The 26,342-nt window shown below is 46.5% G+C and overlaps 8 protein-coding genes across 12 annotated transcripts; 4 read left to right on the top strand and 4 right to left on the bottom strand.

The window, feature by feature from the left end:
- Positions 1–2,807: 2,807 nt before the first annotated feature.
- LOC135607099 (probable WRKY transcription factor 31) lies at positions 2,808–5,255 on the top strand. Its single transcript, XM_065098621.1, has 6 exons — positions 2,808–3,227; positions 3,357–3,455; positions 3,540–3,701; positions 3,790–4,149; positions 4,246–4,359; positions 4,455–5,255. Exons 1-6 carry the CDS (start codon positions 2,967–2,969, stop codon positions 5,145–5,147), a joined length of 1,689 nt encoding a protein of 562 aa, XP_064954693.1. The 5' UTR covers positions 2,808–2,966; the 3' UTR covers positions 5,148–5,255.
- A 1,635-nt stretch (positions 5,256–6,890) lies between these two features.
- On the bottom strand, positions 6,891–10,378 carry LOC103975488 (uncharacterized). 2 transcript variants are annotated; one of them, XM_009390462.3, is made up of 5 exons: positions 10,236–10,378; positions 9,784–9,917; positions 9,209–9,687; positions 8,970–9,111; positions 6,891–7,207 (listed from the first exon to the last, which is right to left on the bottom strand). In XM_009390462.3, exons 2-4 carry the CDS (start codon positions 9,887–9,889, stop codon positions 8,998–9,000), a joined length of 699 nt encoding a protein of 232 aa, XP_009388737.2. In that variant the 5' UTR covers positions 9,890–9,917; positions 10,236–10,378; the 3' UTR covers positions 6,891–7,207; positions 8,970–8,997. The 2 variants fall into 2 exon arrangements, with proteins under 2 accessions (XP_009388737.2, XP_064954684.1); XM_065098612.1 differs by lacking the exon at positions 10,236–10,378 and having other exon boundaries at positions 9,020–9,111; positions 9,784–10,129.
- A 301-nt stretch (positions 10,379–10,679) lies between these two features.
- Positions 10,680–11,528, top strand: LOC135607090 (uncharacterized). The gene is made up of 2 exons (XM_065098604.1): positions 10,680–11,163; positions 11,256–11,528. Exons 1-2 carry the CDS (start codon positions 10,695–10,697, stop codon positions 11,390–11,392), a joined length of 606 nt encoding a protein of 201 aa, XP_064954676.1. The 5' UTR covers positions 10,680–10,694; the 3' UTR covers positions 11,393–11,528.
- On the bottom strand, positions 11,459–13,165 carry LOC103975491 (ribonuclease 3-like protein 2). Its single transcript, XM_009390465.3, has 4 exons — positions 12,682–13,165; positions 12,437–12,604; positions 12,017–12,372; positions 11,459–11,917 (listed from the first exon to the last, which is right to left on the bottom strand). Exons 1-4 carry the CDS (start codon positions 13,012–13,014, stop codon positions 11,731–11,733), a joined length of 1,044 nt encoding a protein of 347 aa, XP_009388740.2. The 5' UTR covers positions 13,015–13,165; the 3' UTR covers positions 11,459–11,730.
- Positions 13,166–14,332: 1,167 nt separating this feature from the next.
- LOC135607081 (pectinesterase inhibitor 9-like) lies at positions 14,333–15,244 on the top strand. The gene has a single exon (XM_065098585.1). The coding sequence runs from the start codon at positions 14,384–14,386 to the stop codon at positions 14,984–14,986; it is 603 nt and encodes a 200-aa protein (XP_064954657.1). The 5' UTR covers positions 14,333–14,383; the 3' UTR covers positions 14,987–15,244.
- A 459-nt stretch (positions 15,245–15,703) lies between these two features.
- LOC135607070 (actin-like) lies at positions 15,704–17,831 on the top strand. 3 transcript variants are annotated; one of them, XM_065098577.1, is made up of 5 exons: positions 15,704–16,031; positions 16,117–16,185; positions 16,271–16,664; positions 16,746–17,359; positions 17,442–17,831. In XM_065098577.1, exons 2-5 carry the CDS (start codon positions 16,126–16,128, stop codon positions 17,505–17,507), a joined length of 1,134 nt encoding a protein of 377 aa, XP_064954649.1. In that variant the 5' UTR covers positions 15,704–16,031; positions 16,117–16,125; the 3' UTR covers positions 17,508–17,831. The 3 variants fall into 3 exon arrangements, with proteins under 3 accessions (XP_064954649.1, XP_064954644.1, XP_064954637.1); XM_065098572.1 differs by having other exon boundaries at positions 15,705–15,917; XM_065098565.1 differs by having other exon boundaries at positions 15,709–15,968.
- Positions 17,832–17,995: 164 nt separating this feature from the next.
- LOC135607084 (protein OPI10 homolog) lies at positions 17,996–20,638 on the bottom strand. 2 transcript variants are annotated; one of them, XR_010485072.1, is made up of 3 exons: positions 19,978–20,638; positions 18,882–18,923; positions 18,304–18,785 (listed from the first exon to the last, which is right to left on the bottom strand). XR_010485072.1 is itself a non-coding variant. In XM_065098589.1 (2 exons), exon 1 carries the CDS (start codon positions 20,565–20,567, stop codon positions 19,986–19,988), a length of 582 nt encoding a protein of 193 aa, XP_064954661.1. In that variant the 5' UTR covers positions 20,568–20,637; the 3' UTR covers positions 17,996–18,236; positions 19,978–19,985. The 2 variants fall into 2 exon arrangements, 1 of the variants encoding a protein (XP_064954661.1); XM_065098589.1 differs by lacking the exons at positions 18,304–18,785; positions 18,882–18,923 and adding an exon at positions 17,996–18,236 and having other exon boundaries at positions 19,978–20,637.
- Positions 20,639–21,139: 501 nt separating this feature from the next.
- On the bottom strand, positions 21,140–26,064 carry LOC135607066 (homeobox-leucine zipper protein ROC8-like). The gene is made up of 10 exons (XM_065098561.1): positions 25,630–26,064; positions 25,379–25,496; positions 25,075–25,263; positions 23,848–24,306; positions 23,674–23,775; positions 23,383–23,592; positions 23,118–23,295; positions 22,763–23,031; positions 22,563–22,652; positions 21,140–22,301 (listed from the first exon to the last, which is right to left on the bottom strand). The coding sequence occupies exons 1-10, from the start codon at positions 25,722–25,724 to the stop codon at positions 21,927–21,929; spliced, it is 2,085 nt and encodes a 694-aa protein (XP_064954633.1). The 5' UTR covers positions 25,725–26,064; the 3' UTR covers positions 21,140–21,926.
- Positions 26,065–26,342: the final 278 nt, after the last annotated feature.

The raw sequence follows: 26,342 nt of genomic DNA, 5'->3' as shown, positions 1-26,342 counted from the left end.
CGAGAGAAGACAGGTTTGAACAGAATGGAGGAGAAGCGTTAAGAAAAAGGTTTGGTGGGCGCGGGAGAATCGCTGCCGCATGCCCGCCTCGGTTCTGATGAGCATGTCGACTATTAACTCATTGGCGCTTTGCTTGCAGGAAGAGACTTCGACAAAAGAGGAGAATACGGTAGGGAGGAAGACAGGTCATCATCTTCCCACTTCGCAGCCAATAGATGGAAGCGGGTGGACCAAAAGAACCCCAGTAAGCCATACTCACCGTCGACTCCCTCGTCTTACCTGCTACGTTGAAGGATAATGAAATGAGATCATAAAGCTTACCAATTTGCAAGTGCTGACTGCAGCTGGTAGGGACAGCTTGCCAACAGATTATGAAGTCTTTGGCTTGCGTTGCGGACTCTCTCTCTGTCTCTCTCTCCGTAACTTCTCTGATGCAGTCTAAATCATGCAAATTTCAAGCTTTGCATGCAGAACCAAAAGATTTCTGTCACAGGAACATGAAACACGGTGGAACGATAAGGCTAATTCAAGCCGCGGTTTGCGGTGGTAGAAGGTGTTTCATGAGCTGAGGTGAGGGTGGATGTTGGGTGGCCATTTTCTACGCCACGGACCAAATTAATGGTCGGCTCTGCATGCGAACCCATCTCAGTCAATGCCTTCCCCTCCTTTGTTTCATCCCTTTTGAAGCTTATTGCAGGTGCTACTCCACCATCTTCTCTTTATTCTATGCCAAAAATCTCCATCCTTGTTCTCGTCTCATGGAAACTTGATGCATATTTATGATATAATACTGACTCCCGTTGTCTTTCTAGTATCTCGGATTGGTCCAAGATATCAGCGCAGTAATATGAGCCCATAGGTTGAGGTCGCAGGCAGGAAACAAATTCATATTCCTACTGACAGATGGTTTCTCTGTTCATCTTCTTCCAAGTTGTGGGTTTGAACCCTTGTGTAGGTCGGTACCCTAATGGATCCAAGCAATATCTCTAGGTGGGGGATCGCTGGCCTTGACAAGAGAACAAAGAAGCTTGCAACTGCACTCAATCAATCATAAACCTTAGAGTGGGGAGCATATAGACCTACATAGGTTCCGTAGGGTGGATAATCTTTCGCTATCACCGCAGTTGTCTAATGGACTTGCACTAATCACAGACTGTTTATCTTCACATGCATATATCGGATGCATGAGCTGATGGTGCAAAAAGTTATCCTCTCTGTGAACATGGGAGATTTACCATGAAAGAATTTTCTAATGGGAAGCAGCTAATTCAACCTTTAACCTTAAATTCTTCTCACAGATTGTAGAATTTTCTATGTTTGGTTTCGCCAGCCTCTCTTGTTTTTCTGCAGAAAGGAAACCACGACTTTCATGTGATCCGAAAACAAAACCTCGATGCACTTTGAACGGGACAGCACAATAACACCGAGTCCATGTCCTCTTGTGTGGAAAGATCATTAGTTTAATGGTGCCCTAGAGAAACCAAGATCAAGGTCAGGACGAGACCACATGATGACCAGTTCCTCCAATGGAGTTGCACCATTAATTCCCTCTCTCACTCGCCGTGCTTCTTGACCGTACCATGTTGTTTATGCTCTCTGTATGGAACGTTGACTCGGTGATTAACGATGCCTTGGTATCACAACGACAATTCAGCTGACATGAGTCCCTTGAAAGAAGTGACTATTATTGTGTTACCGCTGTGTGTTGTGCATGTAATTCTCTTTTCCTCCTCCTCCTCCTCCTCTCTTCACTTCATTGGATGCTTCGACATCGGCAGTAAGAAACCATGGGCATTCCAGTTGTGATGATGCTGGGGAGTACTGCTGCACGCAGAACATAGTGCTGTGGTTATCACTATCTCTTTGATGGCCTTCAAAACGTTCACGAAACAGCAAGAGAGAGAATAAATAAACAAAGCAAATGAGAGTGACTTGAAAGAATTCAAAGAAGTCCAAACAAAATTGCTTCGGCTCCCAGAGAGACCATATGGCGATAAAGCTTCCATAGGGTGATTTAGTCAACGGAAATGGTGGAGGATAAGAAACAACAAAAAACGCACATACTCGTCTTTTAGTTCTCGTTGTTGCTGGTTTTATTGTTGTTGAATCGGTCAACTATTTAACAGCGTGGATCGAAGACATTTGTGAGAAGACCTTTCATTTCAATGGATTCACTTCACGCCCGAACAAGTATGGTGTTCACGTTTGTCGTGGTCCAACTCGCGGGATCGGTCGGGACTGCGAGCACGGTGCTGCAAACGCGCCGCGCAGCTTTGATCGTCGCTCGATCCGAATCGACCACGTGTCGTCGCAGCAGAGAGCCACTGCTCCCCTGCCTCTGCCGACACAGAGAACACGGATCCTTTAATCGGATGAAGTGGGGTCCGCCCACGTCGACCGAGTAAACAAGCGGGACCCGAAGGTAGTCTTGCCTGTGAGGGGGTTTTTCCCGTGTCTGGTCACTGGAGGGAGCCACACCCATGGACGGGGTGGGAGCGAAGGATGAAGAAGGTGGGACCCGTCAAAGGTGTTGACGAGTTCTCCCGCACGTAATGCGGCGGCCCAATCGGCAGCGGTGGTGACGGTAAGCCCGAAGATATTTTCTTTTATACATAACCGGTCAGATCACCCCCTTTGACTCCCCAACCCAAACTCGTCTCTTCCTCTTCCTCTTCCTCTTCCTCTCCCTCACGTCTCTCTCTCTCTCTCTCTCTCGCTCTAGTCTCAATTCCTTAGCCCGTGTAGTGTGGCCTCGCTCCCCCGCCCTCCCTCCACCTGTCCGCTCCTGACGCACCATCTTATGTCACCGCGATCCCCACGACCAAGTCTCAAAGCTTCTCCCTTCCCCTCTTCCTCTACCTCTTTATTGCCCACCACCTCCACCTGTTAAAAAGACTTCAGACTTCACTCTCCTCTCTTCTTCTTCTCCAATCCTGATCACACCAAGCTGCCAAACTTCCAGTTACATGGACGAAGGCGGAACTACTCGCGGACGAGGGCTCACCTTGAACACCTCCCCTCCTCTCTTTCTCTCACCTCCCTTGGACCACGGCGGCGATCCCAGGCGCCCGCAGCCCATGGAGTCCGATCGATATCGCCACCGCAGCGGTGAGAATCGTCCTGTCGTTAACGAGATGGATTTCTTCTCGGATGAGCGGTGGAAGGCCGTCAGCAAAGTGGAGCCTGACCTTGATCTCAAGGTGACGAGGGAAGATCTCACCATCAATGTTAGTAATTCATTCATCACATATACTTATTTCCATGCATGAGATCTCCCTGTTTGTGATTGATGATTCGAATTAATCTGTCAAGTATTGATTGCTTTGATCTGGTCGTGGATATTGGGTAACTTGTAGACTGGATTGAATCTTCTCACTGCCAACGCCGGCAGCGACCAGTCGACGGTAGACGACGGGATGTCGCCCGCCGATGACTCCAAGGAGAACAAGAGTGAGGTGAGAAGAACGAGATCTTTGCTGAACTGCGTCGTCTGATTAATTTGCTGGTCGTTTAATGGATTCTGCGCCTGCTTGATTCAGCTGGCGGCCATGCAGGCCGAGCTAGCACGCACGAAGGAAGAGAACCAGAAGCTGAACGAGACGCTGAACCAATTGACCGCCAGCTATAATGCTCTTCAGATGCATCTCATCGCGTTGATGCAGCAGCAACACCAACCCAAAAGAGACCCACAGGCTCATGAGGTTTGATATGATCGTACCAACTACTGACTAAAACTAGCAGTCTAATTCATGAACTGATCCATGGATGATACGTACATCAATCCTCCAGGCGGCAGATGAAAAAGGTCAGGCCACGAATCACGAACATGGAGGAGTTCTTGTGCCGAGGCAGTTCATGGATCTCGGTCCAGCTGCGGAAGCCGACGAGCCATCTCACTCGTCGACGGCAAGCCGAGACCAGCCCTCTTCGCCGCCGGACAATGTCGAAGTGGGATCGAAGGACCGCCAGTTACACAAGCAGATTGCTCGACCTGATCGCGCAAAGTCTAGCAGGGAAGACAGCCCAGACCAAGGCTGGAACCCAAGCAAAGATCCCAAGTTATCCCCTTCCAAGAGCACGGAGCAAGTACAAGAAGCCATCATGAGGAAAGCTCGCGTATCTGTTCGAGCACGGTCTGAAGCACCCATGGTGATCGAGACCACCCCAAACCTACAGCTGCTATTCCAGTGCATGCACATGAATAGTTTTCCGGACGCTCACAGTGAGTCTTGGTTGCTTTCTTAGATCACCGATGGATGCCAGTGGAGGAAGTACGGACAGAAGATGGCGAAAGGAAACCCATGCCCCCGGGCTTACTACAGATGCACCATGGCCACCGCATGCCCTGTCCGCAAACAGGTAATGCAGCACACTGGAAGTGTGTTTTCTCGTATGAGTGCAATTACGTCTCTCAAGTGTTCGACTAATTGTCCGTTGTTTTTGGGCACCAACAGGTGCAGAGGTGCGCGGAGGACCGTTCGATCCTGATAACGACCTACGAGGGCACTCACAACCACCCGCTCCCGCCGGCGGCCATGGCGATGGCGTCGACCACCTCGGCCGCAGTGTCGATGCTGCTGTCGGGGTCGATGTCGAGCCCCGAGGGGCTTATGAACCCCAACTTCCTCGCACGAACAATCCTGCCGTACTCGTCGAGCATGGCGACCATATCGGCCTCGGCTCCCTTCCCCACCGTGACGTTGGATCTCACTCACAACACCAACGCGCTGCAGTTGCAGCGGCCACCTGCCCAGTTCCCCCTCTCGTTCCCTGGTGTCGCTGCCACCGCTGCTGCTGGCTTCATTGCGCCGTCGCAGATCATGGGGCAGGCGCTGCACAACCAATCAAACTTCTCGGGGCTTCAGATGCCTGTAGGGATGGAGGCCGCGCACCTTCTGCACCCAAAAGCCCAGTCGGCGCTTCCGTCCACTCTTGCCGACACGGTGAGCGCTGCCACGGCGGCCATAACAGCAGACCCCAACTTCACTGCTGCTCTCGCCGCCGCCATCTCATCAATCATCAGCGGGAATCACCAATCTGCAAGCAACTACGACGACAACAAGAGCAGCGCCAATAAAACCAGCAGCGATGGCAACAACAACAAAGACGACAACCCGTCCCGTTCCAATTTTCGGGCCACCCAATAGTCCTCTTCGATCATAATCACATCCAAACTTTTTATCTATTTTTCCCCGCATTATTCTTTGGTTTTGTGAAGAAAAATCATGCAATGCAATACAATACGCCTTTCCTTCCTTTGTCTTCTTCGGAGTTGTAATCTAGACAAAGGTGCTTTCCATGTCAAGATCTTATCACCAACTTAATTATTGGCGGTTGATCAATACTACATCAATATGGCACAGAAAGACATGTCCCAACAAAGTTTTCCGTCACCATCTTTCTCTTCTTCACCGTATTCTCTACGCCCATGCACCTTGGTTTCCTCCTCAGGTTCATCTCGTCTTCCTCTTCTTCATCTTCCTGTTGTTGCAGGCGCTCGAAGGTCAAGGATTGCGACCATGCACGTGAAGCATGCGGGATCTCTGGGCAGGGTAGGCAAGACGACAAAGCCCGAGTTCATTCTGACTGATTTCTGTGGAGAACTCGGTCTCAACCATTCATTCACATGATGCATTGGGCTACATATCGGCTCATCGCAATAGTAAATGGTGACTGACGTGCGCGGCAGGGGACGAGGGGCGCATCTTGTGTACGCCAGGTGTTTGTACTGGGTCCCGTACCTACGTATATACACACATCTTATACGTATATACACATATCTATATAGTTCACACGGCACCAATTACCGAGTTCCAAGTAGAATAATAGAAGATGGGAGTAAGATATGTGTGATGGCGGACAACTCCAGGAGGCGTCGTCTGCAGGAAGATTCGCGTTGACGAGGGCACGTGTAGGAAATGATTTCTTGGGGAGAGGAGAAGAGATTGGCATGGGAGGAATCGCAGATCACGACGACTTCGCTTTCAGTTGGGGATCGGCGGTGACCGATATCGTTCCCACACATCTTGTCTTGCATGTGATCTGTCATCAAGTGGTAGGTGATACAATAAAGGAGAGGGTAGGAAGAAAGCCACTCTACTGCAATCGCTTACTAATGAATAAATAATTCGATGGATAAAATATTTCAGTGTCGTTTGTGATGGCAGCATGATGACATGCATATCGAAAGCGGATAAATACCTGAATAGACTTTATATATATATATATATATATATATATATATATATATATATATATATATATATATATATATATACATATATATATCCAAAAGTGATGGTATGTAAATATGTATCAAGTAGGATTTTGGCACAGCATGACTAAGAATGATAGATTAGAACACAGAGAAAGGGTCAGAGATGATGAACCAACATAGTTGATGTGGATGATATCACCACAGATTTTGAGGGTTAATAACAACTGATAAAAGTGCCCAGAATCATTGCTCAGAAGAAAATATAAGATTCAACATCTCACAAAATGTCATCAAGTTGTGTGACAGCTTCAACCTTGATGTTGTTCAAAGGCATGTGGCCTGTCTGAGGGAATAGCAACTGTGCCATCAGTCTCTCTCACATAAGCAAAACTGTCTGCAGAGTGATGGAGAATCACCAGTGCAAAGATCCATCAAGCAGTTCAGTTCTAATCCAAATTAGTTTAGTGAGTTGTCCCATATGCTCCTAGATTACATGCATGATTAAGTGAAGTCTTAACGATCAACATTAGGTGGTTCCCTTGCCAACTTACACGGGGAAAAAGATTGCATATGGTGTCTGTCTTCACACTTACCATGACAGCATAACAAAGGTGCTGCTTTAGTCTAACAATTTGCTTCTTAACAAAATGAGATATTAGTCTGGTACACTCCATTGAAGAAGCTGATAATAGAACATGCTTCATGAGCATTGTACACAACTAAACATATGAAAACAAGAATCACAATCTTACAAAGAGCACTCATATGATGAGTGTCTTGTGGAAGGAGGCACAACATTGTGAACAAGAAAGAATATCATATCACTTTCACTCATATCCACATAATGAAAACACAGGCAGTCACTACAGTTTTTATTAAGAAATAAGGAAAATGATGTTACACACGATCACTCGGTTACGGATGTGTAGTTTCTTCCACAGTCTCATGATAATGAAGCTATTAATTGACTGCTGCTTGATGCCTCATGCTCTGTTTCATTTGCACATAAAGAAAAACAAGTGAGGTGACTAAACTAGTCCGTAGAAGAATATGAATTTGCTACTAAATATACAGACATGAAGATTTTCAGTAATAATTATGCATTTCCCGATATTGACATAGAGCTTTTATTGCCAAACCTCTTTAAAGTAAATCATGAAATTTTTAATATTGTGATCAGTCCATTGGATAAAGTGAGAGCCACACAACTTGGTTTTCTCTTTTTGTAAATCTACAATAAAAGAAAATTCTAATTATATCATTGGCAAGCCAACCAAAAAGAGCTGATCACAAATATTTTTACATTGGATCAAGTTATAACTTGTATCATCCCTACCTAAATCTAACATATAAAAAAAAAGTACATTATTTAATAATTTCTCCATTATGTATGACAGTTGAATGTGGCCACCAAGTTTGCAGCATCAAATCTGAGTAAAAAGGTTTTAGGAATATAGTGATTTGTGCAACAATTGAATGAGGCAAACAAGCTCATAGGATCAGATATGACTACCAAACACAAAGAGCAGAAGCAGAGGACAAACTTATATAGAGCCACATATGTTTGGTATTATTCCTAAGTAAATTGTTTACCCTATCTAAAAGGCCTTACACAAGTGATGCAGGAAAGGCCAGAAGGTAGGTTTCTTTGGGGTATAAAGCTTCAAAGGGTTTTAGAGATAACAGAGTTGCTGACTTCCTCATAGTCTACAAAGGCCAATAGGAATTATTAGTTAACAAAAAACAAGCCCATCAAAAATATAATCGACTTGGTCTTGCGATTATTAAAAAAGAAAAAGGGGATTTAATGGCTCAATATTAGAATTGTACAGATTGTCAGATGGACTGGCACGGGAAGTTGTTAGTGGTGTCTAGTATAATTTCTGGTACCGGGAAAGGAAAAAAGGCTTGATTAGAAAGACCATAATAGAGTGCTAAATTCCACACATGGTTCACTCTGTGCCAATTACCTCACATGTAGAAATATGTGCATTCGGACCATTGACGGCTAAGAAAGAACTCAGTACCCTCGTTGTTGACAATCTTAGATACAAGCTAGCCATTACCTCATCAAGATTAGAAAAATCCAGCATTAAGTCTGTAGGGAAAGTTTTACATGCAGTGCTAAAATAAAAGGAAACAAGTACTCAGCAGCTGAGATTTTAATCTCCAAGAAGCCATTATGGGACATGATGAGATTAACTGGCTCTTTTGATTATTAAGATACCATCACTGGAGTCACTTAATATATCCACTTCCCTCATGTCTAGTGATAAAAGACTTATTTTTAAAAATGCTTTGCAAAATAGAACTTCACTGAGCAAAGTGTACAGAACATATGTTCCTCCAGCAATTCATTAAGAATGTTTCTAAATACATATCTTAACCAAAAGGAGGTCCTGGAGCTCTAATTAGCTGAGAATGTATCATCCCCAAAATGGTGGATATAGGATGTAGGCAGGACCTGATAAATTTCATTTGACCAAAACCTAAGTGAACTACTGATATCTAATTTTCTCTTTGCTGATCTTTTTATATTATACTTCACAATCCTAGTCTCTGATTTCTCTCCTGATATTCTGCCTATGCTTTAGTTCTCCTCAAAAAAATTTCACATTAAAAAGGAAAGGAAGAGAAAATTTCAGAAAGTAACTTATAAACAGTGGAAGACATTTAACATTAAAAGATGAGTAGCCACAAAGAATTCAAGGGAAAGAAGTAGATATTTCAGAATATGGATGTGGAAAAAGACCTTCCTTAAGCACAGAGAAGCAAAGAAGTCATTCTTTTCTTCTTTCTGACCTGATACTGTCTTTGGAAGCCGTAAGAACATCAAACAATCCACAGCAATTCCACCATGAAGCTCGAAGCTCTGCCACTGGCGCGGGAGTGGGCTATGTGTATACGTTCGATTAATTTCAAGAGATCAATCAGCACATCAGTACCAATGCATCATCATGGCGCACAAACAGCGGAACAGAGTCAACTCACCTCAATGTTCTCGGTGCTATGGCATAACTCCCCACTTGGACGAGGCGATTCAGAAACAGGAGTTTCTTCCAGAGCGGCCGCTGGTTTCGCGTCAGTCTCATGCGTCAAAGAATCAATCTCCAGCCAAGTCACCAGAGTCCCCGTCGCGGCCTCGGCGGCTTCGACGACCTCTTCATCCACAGGAACTGGCGCATCGATCAGAACGACCGTCACAGCAGTCGCTGCTGCCGCCGCCGATTCCTCCACAGCGACCTCAGATTTCTCAGCCTTGAGGAACTCTACGCTCACAACTCCAGCCTCCGTGGAGACGGGAACTGCCACCTCCTCCAATTTCTCACCGTCATCATTACCTGTAGCGTTATCCTCCATCTCGACGGCAGCCGCGGGTTCCCTCCGCTCTTCCTGCTCCACCTCCTCGTCGCTGCTGCTGCTGCTACTACTGCTGCTGCTCGTCTTTTCCTTACCGTCGTGGTTGTTGTCTGGATCGCACAGAAAAGAAGAGGGGGGAAGCATAATAAAGTGGGAGTTCTCTGCTGCTTTTAGCAAAGGATGCGCTGTAAAGGAAAGGGGAAAACCTGGAGAAGCGTTGGTGGGGGAGTCCGGTGGGTGGCCAAGGCCCTGCTCCGTTTCCTCCACCTTCTTTCGCCGGGCAGCTTTCCGCTTCTTCGCACCCGACGGCATGGCAGCACTCTGGTAATGGATTCCTCATCTAATAGATTATAAGTGCGAGTTGTTAGAAGGGGAATGGACAGAAGGAGTGACCCATGATGTGGGTCTTAATTGCTTTCCCGCCGTCCATGGCAGAGAGATTCGAGACGAGGGACAGTATTGGCCGGGGACAGTGGCTGGTGGCGAGAGATGGGATGTGCGGTTGAAAGGTCAGAGGAAAGAATATATATACAAAGGATTTCCGTTTGCATGCGCATTTTGTCAAACACCTTGCGAGCACTTTATAATCAATACAAAATTCCAATTAAGAGCTGAGCTTCAAAATATGATGGGACTTGGAGTCGATCTGGAAACATACCAGGAGGACCGACGCCATCTATCGCCCGCTGGGAGAGGGAAGATAAGCCGAGGGGAGACACATCCTACCCGCAAGCGCAAGAAACAATAGAGAACGAGGTCAATGCTGCGATGACAAGACACATCCTGTCGGACGCAGTGTACGCTTAGGTCGCGTTCAACGGTGGAGGGACGAAAAGCCTCGATCCGCACTTGCAGCACGTGCTGCCGACGACACGACGCCATTTAAGGACCACCGAATCGGACACGACTCGGTTACGACAGGGCAACGTGGCGCGCAATCCACGTCGACGCCGACATGAGCCCTGCTGGGGAAACGCGCGAAACGGGTAACCAACCGACACAGCGAAGAACATTTTTATTTCACTCGTTTTTACGTACTCGTCCATGTACCCGTCGGGTAATTGGAGGTCCGTCACGACGAATGGTTGTAGAGGGGAGTTTGGGTGTAGAACGCGTAATGAAGAGGAAAAGAGACGTTCCGACTTCGCTCTCGGTTTTGGCATCCTACCTTAACATATCTATTACTTCCCTCTCGGTTTTGGCATCCTACCATACTATATCTATGCATGGATTCGATCCTGCCATTGAGACTTCGAAGCTGCGCCTTCTTCCTCGCGCTGGGATTGGACTAGGGGGGAAGAAGATGATCCAGCTGCTGTTCACGGTGCTGGTGGCGGAGGCGGCGGCGACGGCGGGGCTCCTCTTCAACACTCCGCTCCGCAAGCTCCTCATCCTCGGCCTAGACCGCCTCAAGCGCGGCCGTAGCACCGTCATGGTGAAGACGCTGGCCGCCACCGCCGTGCTCGTCCTCGCCTCTAGCATCTACAGCATGGCTGAGATCCGACTCCGCTTCGCCGAGCTCGGGGCCCCCACGCCCACCGACCAGATTCTCATGAGCCGCCACCTCCTCGAAGCCTCCCTCCTGGGTATGAGTATCCATTCTTGCTACCTATCTTCTTCAATCTCGATGTTTCTTGTTCTGCGGTACAATCTTATTACTACTCGATTCATGATGCAGGTTACTCCCTTTTCCTCGCTCTAATAATCGACCGTCTCCACCTCTACATCGGAGAACTGCATGGGCTAAGAAATAGCATGAAGGCTGTGATGAAGCAAAACAGGGTCATAGGGACAGCTAAAACTGGGAGTTCCTGAAGAATCTTTAGCATCAGATGTGGCAAATTGTTCCGCTTGTATATATCATGCCATTACAACCAACTGTTTGATAAAATGCCCTCTTGTTGTTTTACCTAATGAAGTGATTCAAATGCTTACACGCTGTTAGATAGTACATGAACGAGCTACGCAATTTAAAACACTAAAACCTCTGCAACAGTGAGGGGCTAAGCATCATAAAATCTACATAGAAGAAGAACAGTAGAACAACTCCAATGCCACTGGATCAGGGGGGCTTGGAAGGGATGCGTTCGACCTGACTGCAAGTCTGCACTTCACCAGCTGCCAGTAAAAGAGAGCGTTTTATCAAGCACAAATCAGGTGCAGGATGGGATAATTGCATCCCCCAGTACTTCTGTTAGCATCTTGAATGCTGCTGAATTTTCTGCAACTCTCACTTTTGGCTTTGAGTCCCCAGAGATGACAAAGATTTTGTCTTCGGTTTTGACTTGAACAGAGCAGATGAACGTTTTACAATGATCAGGCCCTTGTTCTTGTTCAATCCTGCAAGTTCCATCGATGCAGTAATTGGGAGTAAACTCTTTACTTGTACATCAGTTGCGACGTAATGAAAGAGGCTCATAGAATCGAAGGTAAACCTACCTGTACGTGGGATTCATCCAATGTTTCTTGTTGCATAGCTCGTTTAGTTTCTGCTTTGCTCCAACTTCCGCCTCGGCCCCCGCGTCACCTTCCTCCCTATCAGCTGCCTGCAAGGCAGACAGCCTTTGCAGCGCATCTCTCGCCGCGTGAAGCCTTGCGAGATTCTTCTGTTTGGAGAAGCCAATGCCCATGACTTCTCCGTCCACGACGACCTTGACAGTGTTCGAAGAACCATCAAAAGAACTCGAAATATCGACTATTTTGCGGTGCTTCTGACAAAGCTTATAGAGGGCCATCACGGGGTGCTCCTTCATCATCTCCGGAGTGATGATCGGCTCCAAGATGCCCCTGAAAACCTGCCCACGACCTCACGTTATCCCCAGAAGCAACAGTAGCAATAAGAAAGGAGAGGCAATTCACCGTCCAGAACAACTGCAGATCGGAATCGCAGTCGAAGTAGACTGCGGCCGCGATAGACTCGACGATATCGGCTAGCACTTTGGGGGCTTCGAGGGTGGTACCGCCGTACGTCATTTGAACGATGTCTTCCTCGGGCTCCATCATCGCCAAATCCGTGAATTTGCTCACCTGAAGCGTAACAGATGGTGATCCAGTCGAATCGGAATAAAAAGGGAGGTTTTTGTGGGTTAAGGCAACGCGAGTACCAACTGATCGAGGTCGCGGCAGATGCGGCGGAGGAATCGGTAGAGACGGTGGCGGACGGCGACTCGGGCGAGCTTCTCGGTGGAGGCATTGGCTATGCGGAGCTCGGTCAGGAATCCGGGTTCCAGTGTGGGATCGGAGAGGTAGAAGAAGCTGGTGATGGCAAGGCCAAGGACGGCATCGCCGACGAACTCAAGGCGCTCATACGAGCGGTGGCCAGCATAGGAGGAGTGGGTGAGGGCCTCCTCCAGTAGAGAGGGATCACGGAAGGTGTAATTAAGGAGGCGCTCGATCTCCGTCACCGCTAACCGCATTCCGCCGCCCACCTTCGCCATGCTCTGCCTTCGCTTCTCGATTGCGTCGAGACAGTCGCTCCTCCTCGGCTAATACTATGGTGGTGGAATACCAATACCAGTCAGGCCGGCGTCAGATCTTCTCTAACTCCAACTCCAAACTACGTTTTGTTTTGGCATCTCCACCCTCGTGCTGTTCACCATCGGATCCCATCCATCCGTTTGTGGAGGGTAAAGATGTGCAGTCCTTGGAAATGTCGGCCCGTCCACATTGGATAGGACCTCTTGCTTCACTGCGAAGGAAGGCATCGTACCAAAACGACCCTCTGCAGGAATAGTGGGGCCCGTCCGTCACTAGTGTCACCGCCAATCGCGAGAACCGGTAAAGGATGAGGTATCGGTGATGTGGTTGAGGTGGGAATTAACAAAGTGAGATCCACCTCAGCGGCAGAGCTGACCAGGACGCGGGCCCCGCGTGCTTTAGGAGCAGCCTTATCTGACAAAGTTGACCACATCTTTCCCCGTCAACGACATCGCAGAAGAACACGAGTGATGAGCTTAGCGTTAGATATATAGACAAGTGAACACCCATTGTGTAATGAGCATTTTGGTTGTGCTTAGGCTCGAAGACTACTTCAAGATAAGAGTAGCTTTGGTAAAGCTTTCACTTGTTTTTCTACACCTATTAATTGGCATTCAAAATTCAATTACAAAGTTAAATCCAATAGATTTAGCCTCTTGAGATTGAGCATTAAGAACTGATAGGAATACTGAAGTTTAAATGAGCATTATGATTCTTGAAGACATGAATGGTCAGATCATACACGTAGTTGATTCATAGACGCAAGAAACATATCAAGTTCAATAAAAAAGTAACACCTTGTTTGGAAGTGCATGATGATTTGTGTAGGGTCTGCTGCAAACTCATCTAAACAAGAATCTTCTCATTATTAAACCTCCAAATAATCACTGCCAGGGACATCAAAACATTAATTAACTGAAGATTAGACCATATGGATCCAAATAGTTGCTCACTGCATCAAATTATTCATGTTGGAAGATGGACCTGTCTGTAATGTTTCCTCATATCATCCCCAAAGCAAATAACTTGCAGCTGATGTGCATCTTCTGCGTTGCAGATACGGTCTCCCAACAAATCGGAACATGATCTCACAACTGCTGCAATTAATGGAGCTCAATATACTTTTATCACTCCTCAAAAATATATGAGATCATATGAAACACCCCCCAAAAAAAAGAAGATTCTTGCTACAGTTAACATGGGTGTCCACGTCAGGGGCATTTCCGTAATTTAGTTTAGATTAACCATGGCCGCCCATCCTATTTAAATGGCTCGGCCTCTCTTCCTCTGCCTCCAAAGCTCTCCTGCTCTTGGCTGGCATCATTCAGCATGCTTCCAAAGGTCGCCCTTTTACTGTTCTTCGTCCTCCCCCACGCCGCCTGCACGTCGGCGCCAGCGCCGGCGCCGATGAGCCAAGAAGAGGACGCCACCCAGTTCATCCGAGCCCGGTGCGGCGCCACCCGCTACCCGGACCTTTGCTTCACGTCGCTCTCCCTCTACGCCGCTGACGTCCACCGCAGCCCCGTCCGGCTCGCTTGCCTCGCATCCAACGTCACCCTCGGCCACCTCCTCTCCCTCTGCTCCCACGTCTCCGCCCTTCGCAAAGCCGGAGCCGGGCGGGAGGCGGCCGCGCTGCGGGACTGCACGGACACGCTGGGCGACGCGGCGGACCAGGTGGGGCGGACGACCTCGGAGCTGGGCCGGCTGCAGGATCCCCTGGAGAGGTCGGAGGTGGCGTGGCGGGTCTCCAACGCCCAGACGTGGATGAGCGCGGCGCTGACCAACGAGGACACCTGCTCCGACGGCTTCCAGGACGTGGGCGGCGGGGGCACCAGCGCCATCGAGGCCGACGTGCGCCGCCGGGTGGAGAAGGTGAAGCAGTACACCAGCAACGCCCTTGCCCTGGTCAACAGCCTCGTTGACCGCCGATGATGCTGCTCAGTCTACTCTCCCGACTCAAACAGCTACCTTCTGTTAATGTTGAAAGGAAGACAACGATACCAACATACACAGAACACGTCGCAGCAGCACGATAAGATTAGCTTCATGAGTTGGGTGGGGGAAGTGATCCATTTGCTTGGTGGGATTCTGCCTTGTAAAGACGCTCTTTTCTGTGCTCCTTCTGGTTGTCATTTGTCTTCTTGCTTCAAAACAATTGCAGTTCTTCAGAAGCCTTCACCATCTTCTCAATCATTGCTTCACTCTATCTATGATTCTTGAACGCTTATATATACTGCAAAACAAGATCACCATATTACAGTTAGGTCTTAAGACATATTCTAAGGGACCGCCCATTTCTCATGCACCACAGGATATAAGAAATACCAATTATTGGTTTATCTTATGCCCAATTAATTATTGGTTTTTGTTTCCACTGAACAATTATATGTGTATCAATTATGTTAGTCCCACATATTATACGAGCTGCTGAATCCCAAAGTACTTACTACAGCATAAATCAAGCCAGCGCATGTACATGATGCAGATTTGAATCATCAATTGTAGCTCTTTATGCTCCACCTTTAAGCATTAAAAAAGCATATTTTAATTCCTTTTTGTTCTTAAAATATGGTTTTTTAATGCCTTTTTTTTGGAAAAGCAGATCGTTCATTATGTGAATTGTCATCTCTTATAAGAAACGGGTCGGATCCATTCCGGGTTAACCCGACAACCCAATAATACAGCGTCTTCCCATCAAAAGCCGGGCTGGGAGAAGCGGGCGTCCGTTGGTTTCTTCCGTCAGAGCGGCGCATGAGGCGGACCTCCGCGTGCTTTGCTCGCTGCAGCTCCTCCTCCCCCCGTTTAAAAGCCCGAGGAGCGGGCTCAGAAGAAGGGAGAGGCGAAGTGCGCAAACGAGGGAAGGGTCCGTACCATATCGTTACTTCCTATCTTCTCCTCCTCCCTCCTCGGTTCGGTAATCATCTGATCTCTGACTTGGTGATGAAAGGTTGCTGTCGACTATTGTCGACTTGCAGCTGTAAACAGATTAGATGCATTATGTTCTTGATGCCGATATGATTGCGTGTCAAGTGTTCGATATGTGTCCTCTGTTGCTTTGGCAGATATAGACAATGGCGGAAGGCGAGGATATCCAACCTCTCGTGTGCGACAATGGGACTGGGATGGTCAAGGTAGGAGTGCATCCGTATCAGCCTCTGGAGCTGGGGACGGAACTCCATGAACTCGCCAACTTATCTTGGTGCTCGTCCTCCTCAGGCAGGATTTGCAGGCGATGATGCTCCGAGGGCTGTCTTCCCCAGCATCGTAGGCCGCCCACGCCACACCGGCGTGATGGTCGGCATGGGCCAGAAGGATGCGTACGTCGGCGACGAGGCTCAGTCCAAGCGAGGCATTCTGACCTTGAAGTATCCCATCGAGCACGGCATCGTCAACAACTGGGACGACATGGAGAAGATATGGCACCACACCTTCTACAACGAGCTCCGAGTGGCCCCCGAAGAGCACCCCATCCTCCTCACCGAGGCCCCTCTCAACCCCAAAGCCAACCGCGAGAAGATGACTCAGATCATGTTCGAGACCTTCAATGCCCCTGCCATGTATGTAGCCATTCAGGCCGTCCTCTCCCTGTATGCCAGCGGGCGCACAACTGGTACGAAGCGTCGTCTGCAGAGATGTTCATGTTGCATGATGATGATGCTTCCCTGGGTTCATGGAAACGATGGTTGTGCAGGCATTGTGCTCGACTCCGGCGACGGTGTCAGCCACACGGTCCCGATCTATGAAGGTTATGCTCTCCCACACGCGATACTGCGTCTGGACTTGGCCGGGCGTGACCTGACCGATAACCTCATGAAGATCCTGACAGAGCGTGGCTACTCTTTCACCACCACCGCGGAGCGCGAGATCGTGAGAGACATGAAGGAGAAGCTGTCGTACATCGCTCTCGACTACGAGAAGGAGCTGGAGACCGCCAAGACCGGCTCGTCGGTGGAGAAGACCTACGAGCTCCCCGACGGGCAGGTGATCACCATCGGCGCCGAGCGGTTCCGCTGCCCGGAGGTGCTCTTCCAGCCGTCCATGATCGGGATGGAAGCCGCTGGCATCCACGAGACGACCTACAACTCCATCATGAAGTGCGACGTTGACATCAGGAAGGATCTCTACGGCAACATCGTTCTCAGCGGCGGATCCACCATGTTCACCGGCATCGCCGACAGGATGAGCAAGGAGATCACAGCGCTGGCGCCCAGCAGCATGAAGATTAAGGTGGTGGCACCCCCCGAGAGGAAGTACAGCGTGTGGATCGGAGGCTCCATCTTGGCATCCCTCAGCACTTTCCAGCAGGTGATCGATCTTTTGCTCAGTCGCCACCAGAATGCAGCGATTGGTAAGGTTGCTTACTGGTTTTCTACTACCTTGACTGCAGATGTGGATCGCGAAGGCGGAGTACGACGAGTCCGGTCCATCGATCGTGCACAGGAAATGCTTCTAACTCTTCGGGACAGAGGAAGCAAGTTGGACTAAGTTGACATTTGCTGAGATGATGTCTGCCAAGGAAGGTCACGTTGTTCCCACCGTAGGGCTGACGGTGATCTCCGAGGGCCAGCTTGAGGATGTGACTTTTTTACTGTGGGTGATTGCATTGGAGAAATTGTTTGAGGCTTTCATTAGCCAGAAAGAACATGCTATCGAACCTGATCTCTTGTTGACCTCTGTGATGTGAGGCTGTTCTTCCCAGGACGGCAGAAGCTTCTCGAGTTGAACCCTTTTCCCCATATGTTGAGATGCTGATCTAATGTTTATTTTTTGAACCGAATCTGTGTGTTATGAAATTAAATTGAACCAAATGATTCTAATGATGTTTTCCATGACCAACACATGACAACCTAATCCTTTGTTCTGATTTCTCTTCTGTTTTACTATACTGCTCTCCTCCTCACCTCAATCATCAGCAGAAAACTCTCATAAAGTTGGGTATAATTGGGGAACTAAAAATATATTACAAAAATACATCCATAAAACACTTTATAATGTCTCCTACAATATGATGAAGGAAGAATTTAAGTGGCATTACAAAGAACAGAAGAAGGATACTTCAGTAGATACATCAAGTAGAAGCAAAGAAGCATGTAAGCATGCACTTCTTCCTCTTCATCTCGAGATAAATTAAGCATTGTTAATCAAAACAAGAGGAACATTGACTTCGGAAATGAAGGGTCTCCTGCAAAATTGGAAAAAATCTAAAGTCCCAGAATATTAAACAGAAAGTTCAATTATCTGTTAAAGAGGGAGATCTGAGAAAGAACAATGTTGAACATAAAATTGAATCCATGCAGAAGAAATATAGAACTAGTTCTGATTCAAGAAATCAGCACTCTATTATCCATTAACTTGAGAAACAGAAACATGGTAGTGTCACATTTGTAATATAGAAATCAAAATTTTAATGTTTACATGCAAACAAAGAGGAATAACTAATGTAAAATGCAGGGTTTTGAGTTAAACTCATATTCTACTGGTTGGATATGGATCCTCCATAAACTGATCATGGTTGATGTTAAAAATGGGCAAGTTTAGTTCTGAGGCTTGCAGAACAAATTTGCCAGCAATGGCAATTTCAACATTAAAAGACATGTTTTCGAAAGGGTGGACACAGGTATGGCATTAGCGAGAGACACCCAGCATGAGAAGATAACTTTGGCGATGGAAGGAGAAATATTCTTGATGTCTTTCCACATGTGCACCAAGGTTATATTGATAATCAGATATCCTAAATTGAAATGCTCCGAATCCGACTATATCAGATTAGAGTCGAAGGAACAGTTACAAGAATTACAAGATAAAGGTGTCATTAATAAGTTTTCACCTTGAGACGCTTTTGTACATTTGATCTAGATTATGCATCAACCTGAAAAGAATAGTGATTAGAAACAATCATCTTTACCAAAGATTTAATATTTATCGGACAGCTTGCAAGGAGCACAAGTCTTTTTTCTTTTAATTGATCTATGATAAAGCTACACCAGTTAAAAAATGTGCATATGTGCTTCAGTTTTCACCTTAGTTTATACTTCAAAAGTATTCCGATGACATGATGAGATAGAGAATCAAGGTGCAGTTGCACGAGCCTAGTACAGAGCTAGACAAACCTCAGAGTCCCATCGACATTAGAAGAAAATATACAAACCGTTCAGGACAATAATTCACAACTATAAAAGATAAAAAACAGAGAGCTTAACTTTTGTCACTCAAAAGCACTCTTTGCAAGCGTAGTGATCCATACATAAAGAAAATCCAAAAGAAGCTCGGTCTGGGGCATGAGATGTATAAAGATTTGAAGTAAAATTTATGGTAGGCACTGCAAAGAGAGAAATTGCATAACATGGGAAAACTATTTGGGTTGACCACATAGGCTGTTAGAAGCTGAACAATGGGAGATATTTCAAGTGGGTGATCGTTTGACTGTAGAACTGTCCCTACCAATAATTATTGTTGAAATATGGATCAAATAGAGAACTAAATTAGAGTCCTCTTTGGTTTCTTGAAAGTGTATTATAAAGTTACAATACCATTAGCATTGGCCAGAGCTCATGAAGTTATGACGCATCTGCTTACAGGAAATATAAGCATAAAGTTGTGGAATATGAACCAATTCAACCTAGAAAGGATAACTTATGAAGAGCATCCAATGATGTTTCTTGATACAAGGGAGCAATTGCCACAACATTAAATTGTTCCTCATAATGAAAATTATAGCTACAATGTTCCTCCTTTCTGGTGGAGAACCAACAATAATATAAAAATTCTCAGATTTTTGATTCAGAGACTGAGCAATAATTCCTTGATTGCTTAGTATTTAGGAAGCATTTGAACAAAAAGATGTAACCAAGATATATGCAAGAACCAAGCATTAAACCAAGAACATAAATCCTTCAAAAAATTACATGAATTTATACACGTACCTTTAGATTCACAAAGAGAAGTTTTTAAGATAGCTGGGGTCCTTCTTCGCCCGCTCCTGGAACTTCTTGAACCACCGATCGAGAATGTCCATGGGCACCACGAGGCGGCTGCCATCGACCCCACAGAAGGACTGCATGAAGTTGAAGAGGTTCTCGCCGACCCTCAGAGCGAGGCGCTCGGCCCTCCTCTCGGCGCCGGCGTCAGCGACGGGGGGCAGCGAGGCGAAGTCCTCGACGGATACGCCGATCTTGGCGGAGCCCGCGGCGACCTGCAGCACGCCAAAGCCCGCGACAGCGTCCTCGGCGAGGTCGGGCCAGGGGAGGGCGAGGAGGGCGGAGGGGCGGGCGGGGTGGACGGCGCCGCAGAAGAGGAATGGGTGACCGGGGGGCTGGACGTAGACGGCCAGGGCCTTCCCGGGCGGGAAGGAGGCGGCGGCGGCGGGGAGGAGGAAGACGCACACCTCCTTGACGTCGCGGTAGGCGTCGCCAACGAAGGAGGCCATGTCGAGCACCCAGTGGAGCGGGTCGATCTGCGCGAAGGCCGACGCGTCCATCGGGTAGCTCCGCTCCGGGAACACCACCCCGAACATTTCTTCCCCTCTCCCTTTCTCCAAGGCTCTTACTCGCTTCTGTAATCGCTAATGGTTTCTTTCCCCAGTGCGGAGGGTCTCTTAGGGGAGGAGGAAGTTTCTAGAAAGTCAATTTCTCAAAATGAAGGATTCTGGAATACACCATATGACACAAATCAAATTTAGGGTTCATGATTCAAGATTACTATCAATTCTTCTTCTAATTATCATACAAATTGATGGAAATCATGGCATATTTTAATACGTGAAAAGAAAAGAAAATCCATCCAACTTATTTTGGATTGATGATGAACTCGAGTATAAGGATTCTATTCATATTTCTAATATCGACAATAAAAAATAATTGATGAAAAAAATTTAAAAATTTATATTTTTAATATATGACCAAATATAATGTATTTGAATCACCATTTTATTTTCTTCCTTATATATATATATATATATATATATATATATTAACAAATACAATCAAATTTTCAGAATTGATAAGTTCTACAGTGTGCTTTTACCATCACACAAAATACATTCACTTGTTGATGCTGATGCAAGCATGAACAGAAAGAACACCCAGATCAAGCACAAAGGATTCAACCAAGAACTTTAGTAATGGTCACTGTCAGACAGATTACAACAACTATTAATATCATGTAATGTGCTAATGGAACAGCTTGAATGCTGTACTGCTCTACTCAGAAGATTAAGACACCGCAAGTTATACCAACAATAGCTGGCTCAGGAAACAGAAACCAGGTTACCAAGCAATCAACTCTAGAACAACCTTTTACAATGATTCTAACAAGAACTAATGCAGCATCAAAGGAGACGCCTTACATCAAGCTTCGTGTCAATTCGTCACAAGGGAGCACTCTGTCATTCGAGAGTTTAACCCAACTCACTGCTCCTCACTACTTGTTGCCAAAGTCATCACAGATGCATCGAACCACAATCCAACAAGACCGTCTTCAAAACAAATGCTCGTCAAATAGTGTGTTGTTGATAGAAGTCAATAGCCAAACCATAACCACTCGATGCATTAAGAAACGAAAGAATTTGATCGAAGCAAGCAAAAAGGAGAGGCAGATATGGCTTGTTCTCGACTTTACTGAGAGCTCGTAAATGTAAAAACTCACTGGTTTCTGCCAAAAAATGGGATCCTCCATAGACCGGCATCAGCAGCAGCAGCAGAGTCATCTTGAAGTTTCAACTCAAGCCCACCATGAAAGCAATCAAGGGTAACCAACCAACAAAAGAACACCACATTAATCCCATCTTGAATGCCTCGAGAACCCATCAGATCTGAAGCAGCAAGGAAAAGGTGGTGGCAATAGAAGAAAATGGCTTTTAATTCTCCTCATTGCATCAGATGTCAGGACAGTTCAAGGCAGACTTTATTTGCTGAACCGTGGTGCCAATCAAGTTGTTGACCGTCATCACCGACTCCAAGTTGAGTTTTGCAGATGGCAAGCCGCTCATGAGAATTTGAAACGCGACGGTCAGCAACGAGCCAGATGAGCCTACCATTGGGTTTGAGCTGGATGAAGCCCCCGCAGCAGCTCGCCCGTCTGGCAAAATGGTGAAACCTGAAGGCAAAATGGGAATGTAGGACGGGTCCTCGCCGCTCATGACAATGTTGATGGCGGGTAGGTCGACAGGAGAATAAACAATGACAGAGCCATATGCATCGGTGCAGCATTCTTGGAGTATCAACATAGTGTTCTGGCCCGAATTGAGTCCCTATTCATTCACCACCAAAACCAGAAAATTAATACCTGACAAGGGATACTTTATTCTGAACATATACAACCTTCATAATGCCAATAGCTGCACTCATTTGCAAGCAAAATTAGTCAGGACTACACTGTATTACATGTGAATTGATGATAAAAATGAAGTGTTCTGGTTATTGGTTCTATAAAAAGAAGAGCCTTCTGTAAAAATCATATGCCATAAGTCTAAATGTAAGAAGAATAAATGGACAAGAGAAAAAGAGCATACACGAAGAAGAGAAATACAGTTCCCCGGATGTGAACCATTTGTGATGTGAGCCACCTCTTGTAGAGTGTTGCCGTTTGAGAGAACATCCCACTGAAAGAAAGAACAAAACAACAAACAGAAAGTAAGTGTCCATTAAAATAAGAGAACACGATAGAAGACTAGTGTCCTTTGAATAGATATCTCAAGAAGATGTGAGAAACCTGAGATCGTGTTCGTTCATCCTTGAAGAAACCGAAGACCTTCTCAGATGATATCGGCAGCCACATTGAGGTTGCTGCATTGAGGACGATGCCATCAGGCCGGCCAGCATCTGTGGTTTTGTGAATTGTAACCCTGACTCCGACATCATTTAACCCAGAGATGGTGTTCCATTGGTGCCCATTTGATGCACCAACATTGGCACAGAAACTGCTCAGCATTCTCTGTGCAAGCTTCATCATGCTCCTCTTGCCATCAGGCGACGGAGCCACTGAAGTCCATAGTTGATATCACAGTCAAATAGCAATTTGCAGATTCTTGTACTCTATAGCAACTACTGAGCAAACCACGTGTTACCTCCGATGTCTCTAGCTGGAAGTCCAGCGACATTCAAACAAGCAAACCTCTCGCACATTCTCTGTAGGGCGGCAAGCCAGCGCTGTGCCCCAAACAGCATTCCACTGTTTATTAAATCCCTGAAAAGTATATGGATCGGATTCTTGTCCTCGATTTCCATGTGCTCAACCCAAGTTAACTACATCAAATCACCAACAAATTCGATTAAGAGAGAGAAATCAGCAAACTAAGAACATTGTGCAAGCACAAAAACCAGATCTCTCACCTTAGTATAGCCATTGGGCATTTCCTCAATCAAGTATCCAGAAGGAAGCCTCCTTGATCGCAAAGAAAGAGCAAGCCGATTGTCTCTAGGATAGTCCACCGAAACATCAGCTACTACCCACACGCCTGGCTCAATTTGCTGGCAGTACCGCAGAAAGCAGAACTCGCGCGTAGGAACAACTGGTGAAAGAACCTGTATCTCTTCATACATCTGCATGCCGTTGAACATATCAGTATGATAGCAAGTTTGGAAATTTATGTTCAACTGAAAGGGCTTAAGAACTGCCATTACCAATAACAAAGACCCACTTCTACTTCCAGCCATTCCAGCAGCAAGAACTTCAATGGTCCTTGCCTTAGAAACAATTGTGGGAAACAACTCTGCCCACTTGCTCTGCAACAAAATCCAACTCAGTCCAAAATAGAATGAGGAGTAATTTCTTTTTACTGGAAGGTCAAAACTTACCGCATCCATGAACATATCGATCAATGTCATAGCACCCATGATGACAAGAGCTGAATCCCTTGATGCCTCAATTCGAGTACCTGGGAACTTGAGCTGCCTACCTAGCCTTTGGAACATGCTGTCGTAGGTTTCAAGTTGAAGTATGTCCCTCCCATCACTTGACTTCACCCAAAGAGGCTCATCAGTCTGCACTAGCCTGATTACCTCCTCCATTGCACCGGTAGCCATCTCCACCATAAGAGGTTTCTCAAGATCAGAAACTGTTGAGGGACATTGAAATGGAAAAGCTGAAGAGGAACTCCGGCACAGGAGATCAAGATCAAGGGAAGGGCTTATCCCTGCATCACCATAACCCCCAGCTGATAAGTCTAATGATGATAAGGATACTGGCTGAACTGGGGGAAGCTGGGTGAGAGGCCTTCCAAGGTACTTTGATGCAAGATTTGAAACACGGTCAAGCTGCAAGGAAATTACATGAAGTTAAGGGAATGAACATCATTGACCTTAGTTAAATGTAAGCAGCGATGATCAGTTTTCTGCAATAAAGCCTAAGAAGTAGTGAACAAATAGCTAACTTCAAGCTAGAAGGCTTCGTTGTCTCTATCACCGAATTCAGATCAGAACATGCTGATAACTAATGGAAAACTAATAAATAGAGTTATCGATCGATGGCCCTCAGAAACAAAAGTTTCCAAACAGCAATAGCTACTTCTGATCCACATTTTCATGCCACGCCAGCCAATGAATTTTGCTAAAAGGAGCTCTAACAATTTTAATCTTTGAACAGTTGATCCATTATGACCGGCTTCCTCCAAATCAAAATAGCTAAATATATGCATATAATTGACTAAACAAATGTTATCGTTTGAAGATTTTATCTGTCGTGATAAAAACACAACGGCTAGTACGAACTTTTTCTTCTACTTCTTCTCTTGCAAACACTAAAATGAGAAAAGATGACCAAGAAGATGACGACCTAGCATAGAAATAGATCTTACGATTACATGTTTATGTTTTGGTTTCTGCATAACTGGAAATGGATCTTGCTTTAATCTAGAATCGGACAAAGATTCAATTGGTACCCTTTGGAAACATTATTCCCCTAACAGCTATTAACAACTGCATAAGACAAATAGCAGGGTCGAGGTGACTAAAAAGGGAGACTTGCACCAGTGAGAACTGATCATGACCAGTGAAACACCACAACGAAAGCGAGCTCGGTATTACCTCCTCTTTCAGCCTTGTATTGTCCATCCGCAGTTTCTGCTCGTCAAAATAGGAGTCGTCATCGGGCGGAGGACCGCCACAGGAGGGGCAAATGACGTTCTTGAGTGCCTCCCTCATGGCAATGTTCTCGCACCGGATCTTGTCGTTCTCGGCACGGAGCAAGCAGTTGTCCGCCCTCTCTTGTTGCCCCTGCCAAGCACCAGAATCAATCAGCGATGCCTTTTCGGTTTTGCTCGCACCAAAATCCAATTTTTTTTCCGCGTCGATTACGCTAACGAAAAGAGGAAAAGAGAGCAGCTGTTGCCTTCATCTGCGTCCTTCGGTTCTGAAACCAGAACTTGATCTGCCGCGGCTCCAGCCCCAGATCCCGGCTCAGCTGCAGCCTCTGCTTCTCGTCCGGGTGCAGACAAACCTTGAACAACCTAAGCAACAAGCTCACAGAAACCTCGTCAGAGAGCGCCGCCACGAAGATCCCCAAACCATAGTACAAAACTACGCAATGACCGCTCAGGACACACATAGAGTGAGAAGGAGATAGACGAGAACAGTGCGTACGATTCGAGTTCCTGAATCTGCCGCGGGTTGTGCCGGTGGTACCGCTTCTTCCTACTCTGTGAGTTCGGAACGTCCTGTTCGTCGCCGGAATCCATCCTACGCAACTCCGACGCTGCCCGCCCTCCCCACTCCTGCTTACACTACAACCACCAAAACAAGCACTACGATAACCCACAGCTGTCTACAAAAGAAGCGAGCCAGTTCGTGCTGTCGATTTCCAAGTCATGGCAACGCCGTCCTCTCCATGCTTCGTCCTCAAAGGTGGCGCCTTTCTTCTCCGCCTCACACCGCTCCTCCTCTGGCTCACGTCTTCCTCTCTCTATGGGGCTTATCCGAGTGCCGAGTTCGGCCGGGAGCCAGATGAGGTAACCGGCGGTGTGGCGACGCAGATGCCGGCTGCGATCCGGGCTGATTCGATCCCACCCTTCCCCTTATTAAGACGCACCGGAATTCACGTCTCTCTCTCTCTTTCTCTCTCTCTCTCCGTATTTAAAGCTTACAGTAACTGACACGAATTAAAAGGCGGAGCCTTTAAATATGTTAGATTTTGAGGTATATTGTATCCTCTCCAAACAGAATCTACAAACAATTATCATCAGCGAATCAGATGACAATATAAACATCTGATCAAGTATATTTGCATTTATATTTTGATTAAACATTGAATTCCTTGTGTACATTTCCAAGTGATCTTCTGAAACCAGAGACATAAA

Source organism: Musa acuminata, chromosome BXJ1-2 (genome assembly GCF_036884655.1).
Source record: "Musa acuminata AAA Group cultivar baxijiao chromosome BXJ1-2, Cavendish_Baxijiao_AAA, whole genome shotgun sequence".
Classification (NCBI taxonomy): domain Eukaryota; kingdom Viridiplantae; phylum Streptophyta; class Magnoliopsida; order Zingiberales; family Musaceae; genus Musa; species Musa acuminata.
Note: the sequence above shows the minus strand (reverse complement) of the source record. Positions and strands in the feature narration are given on the sequence as shown.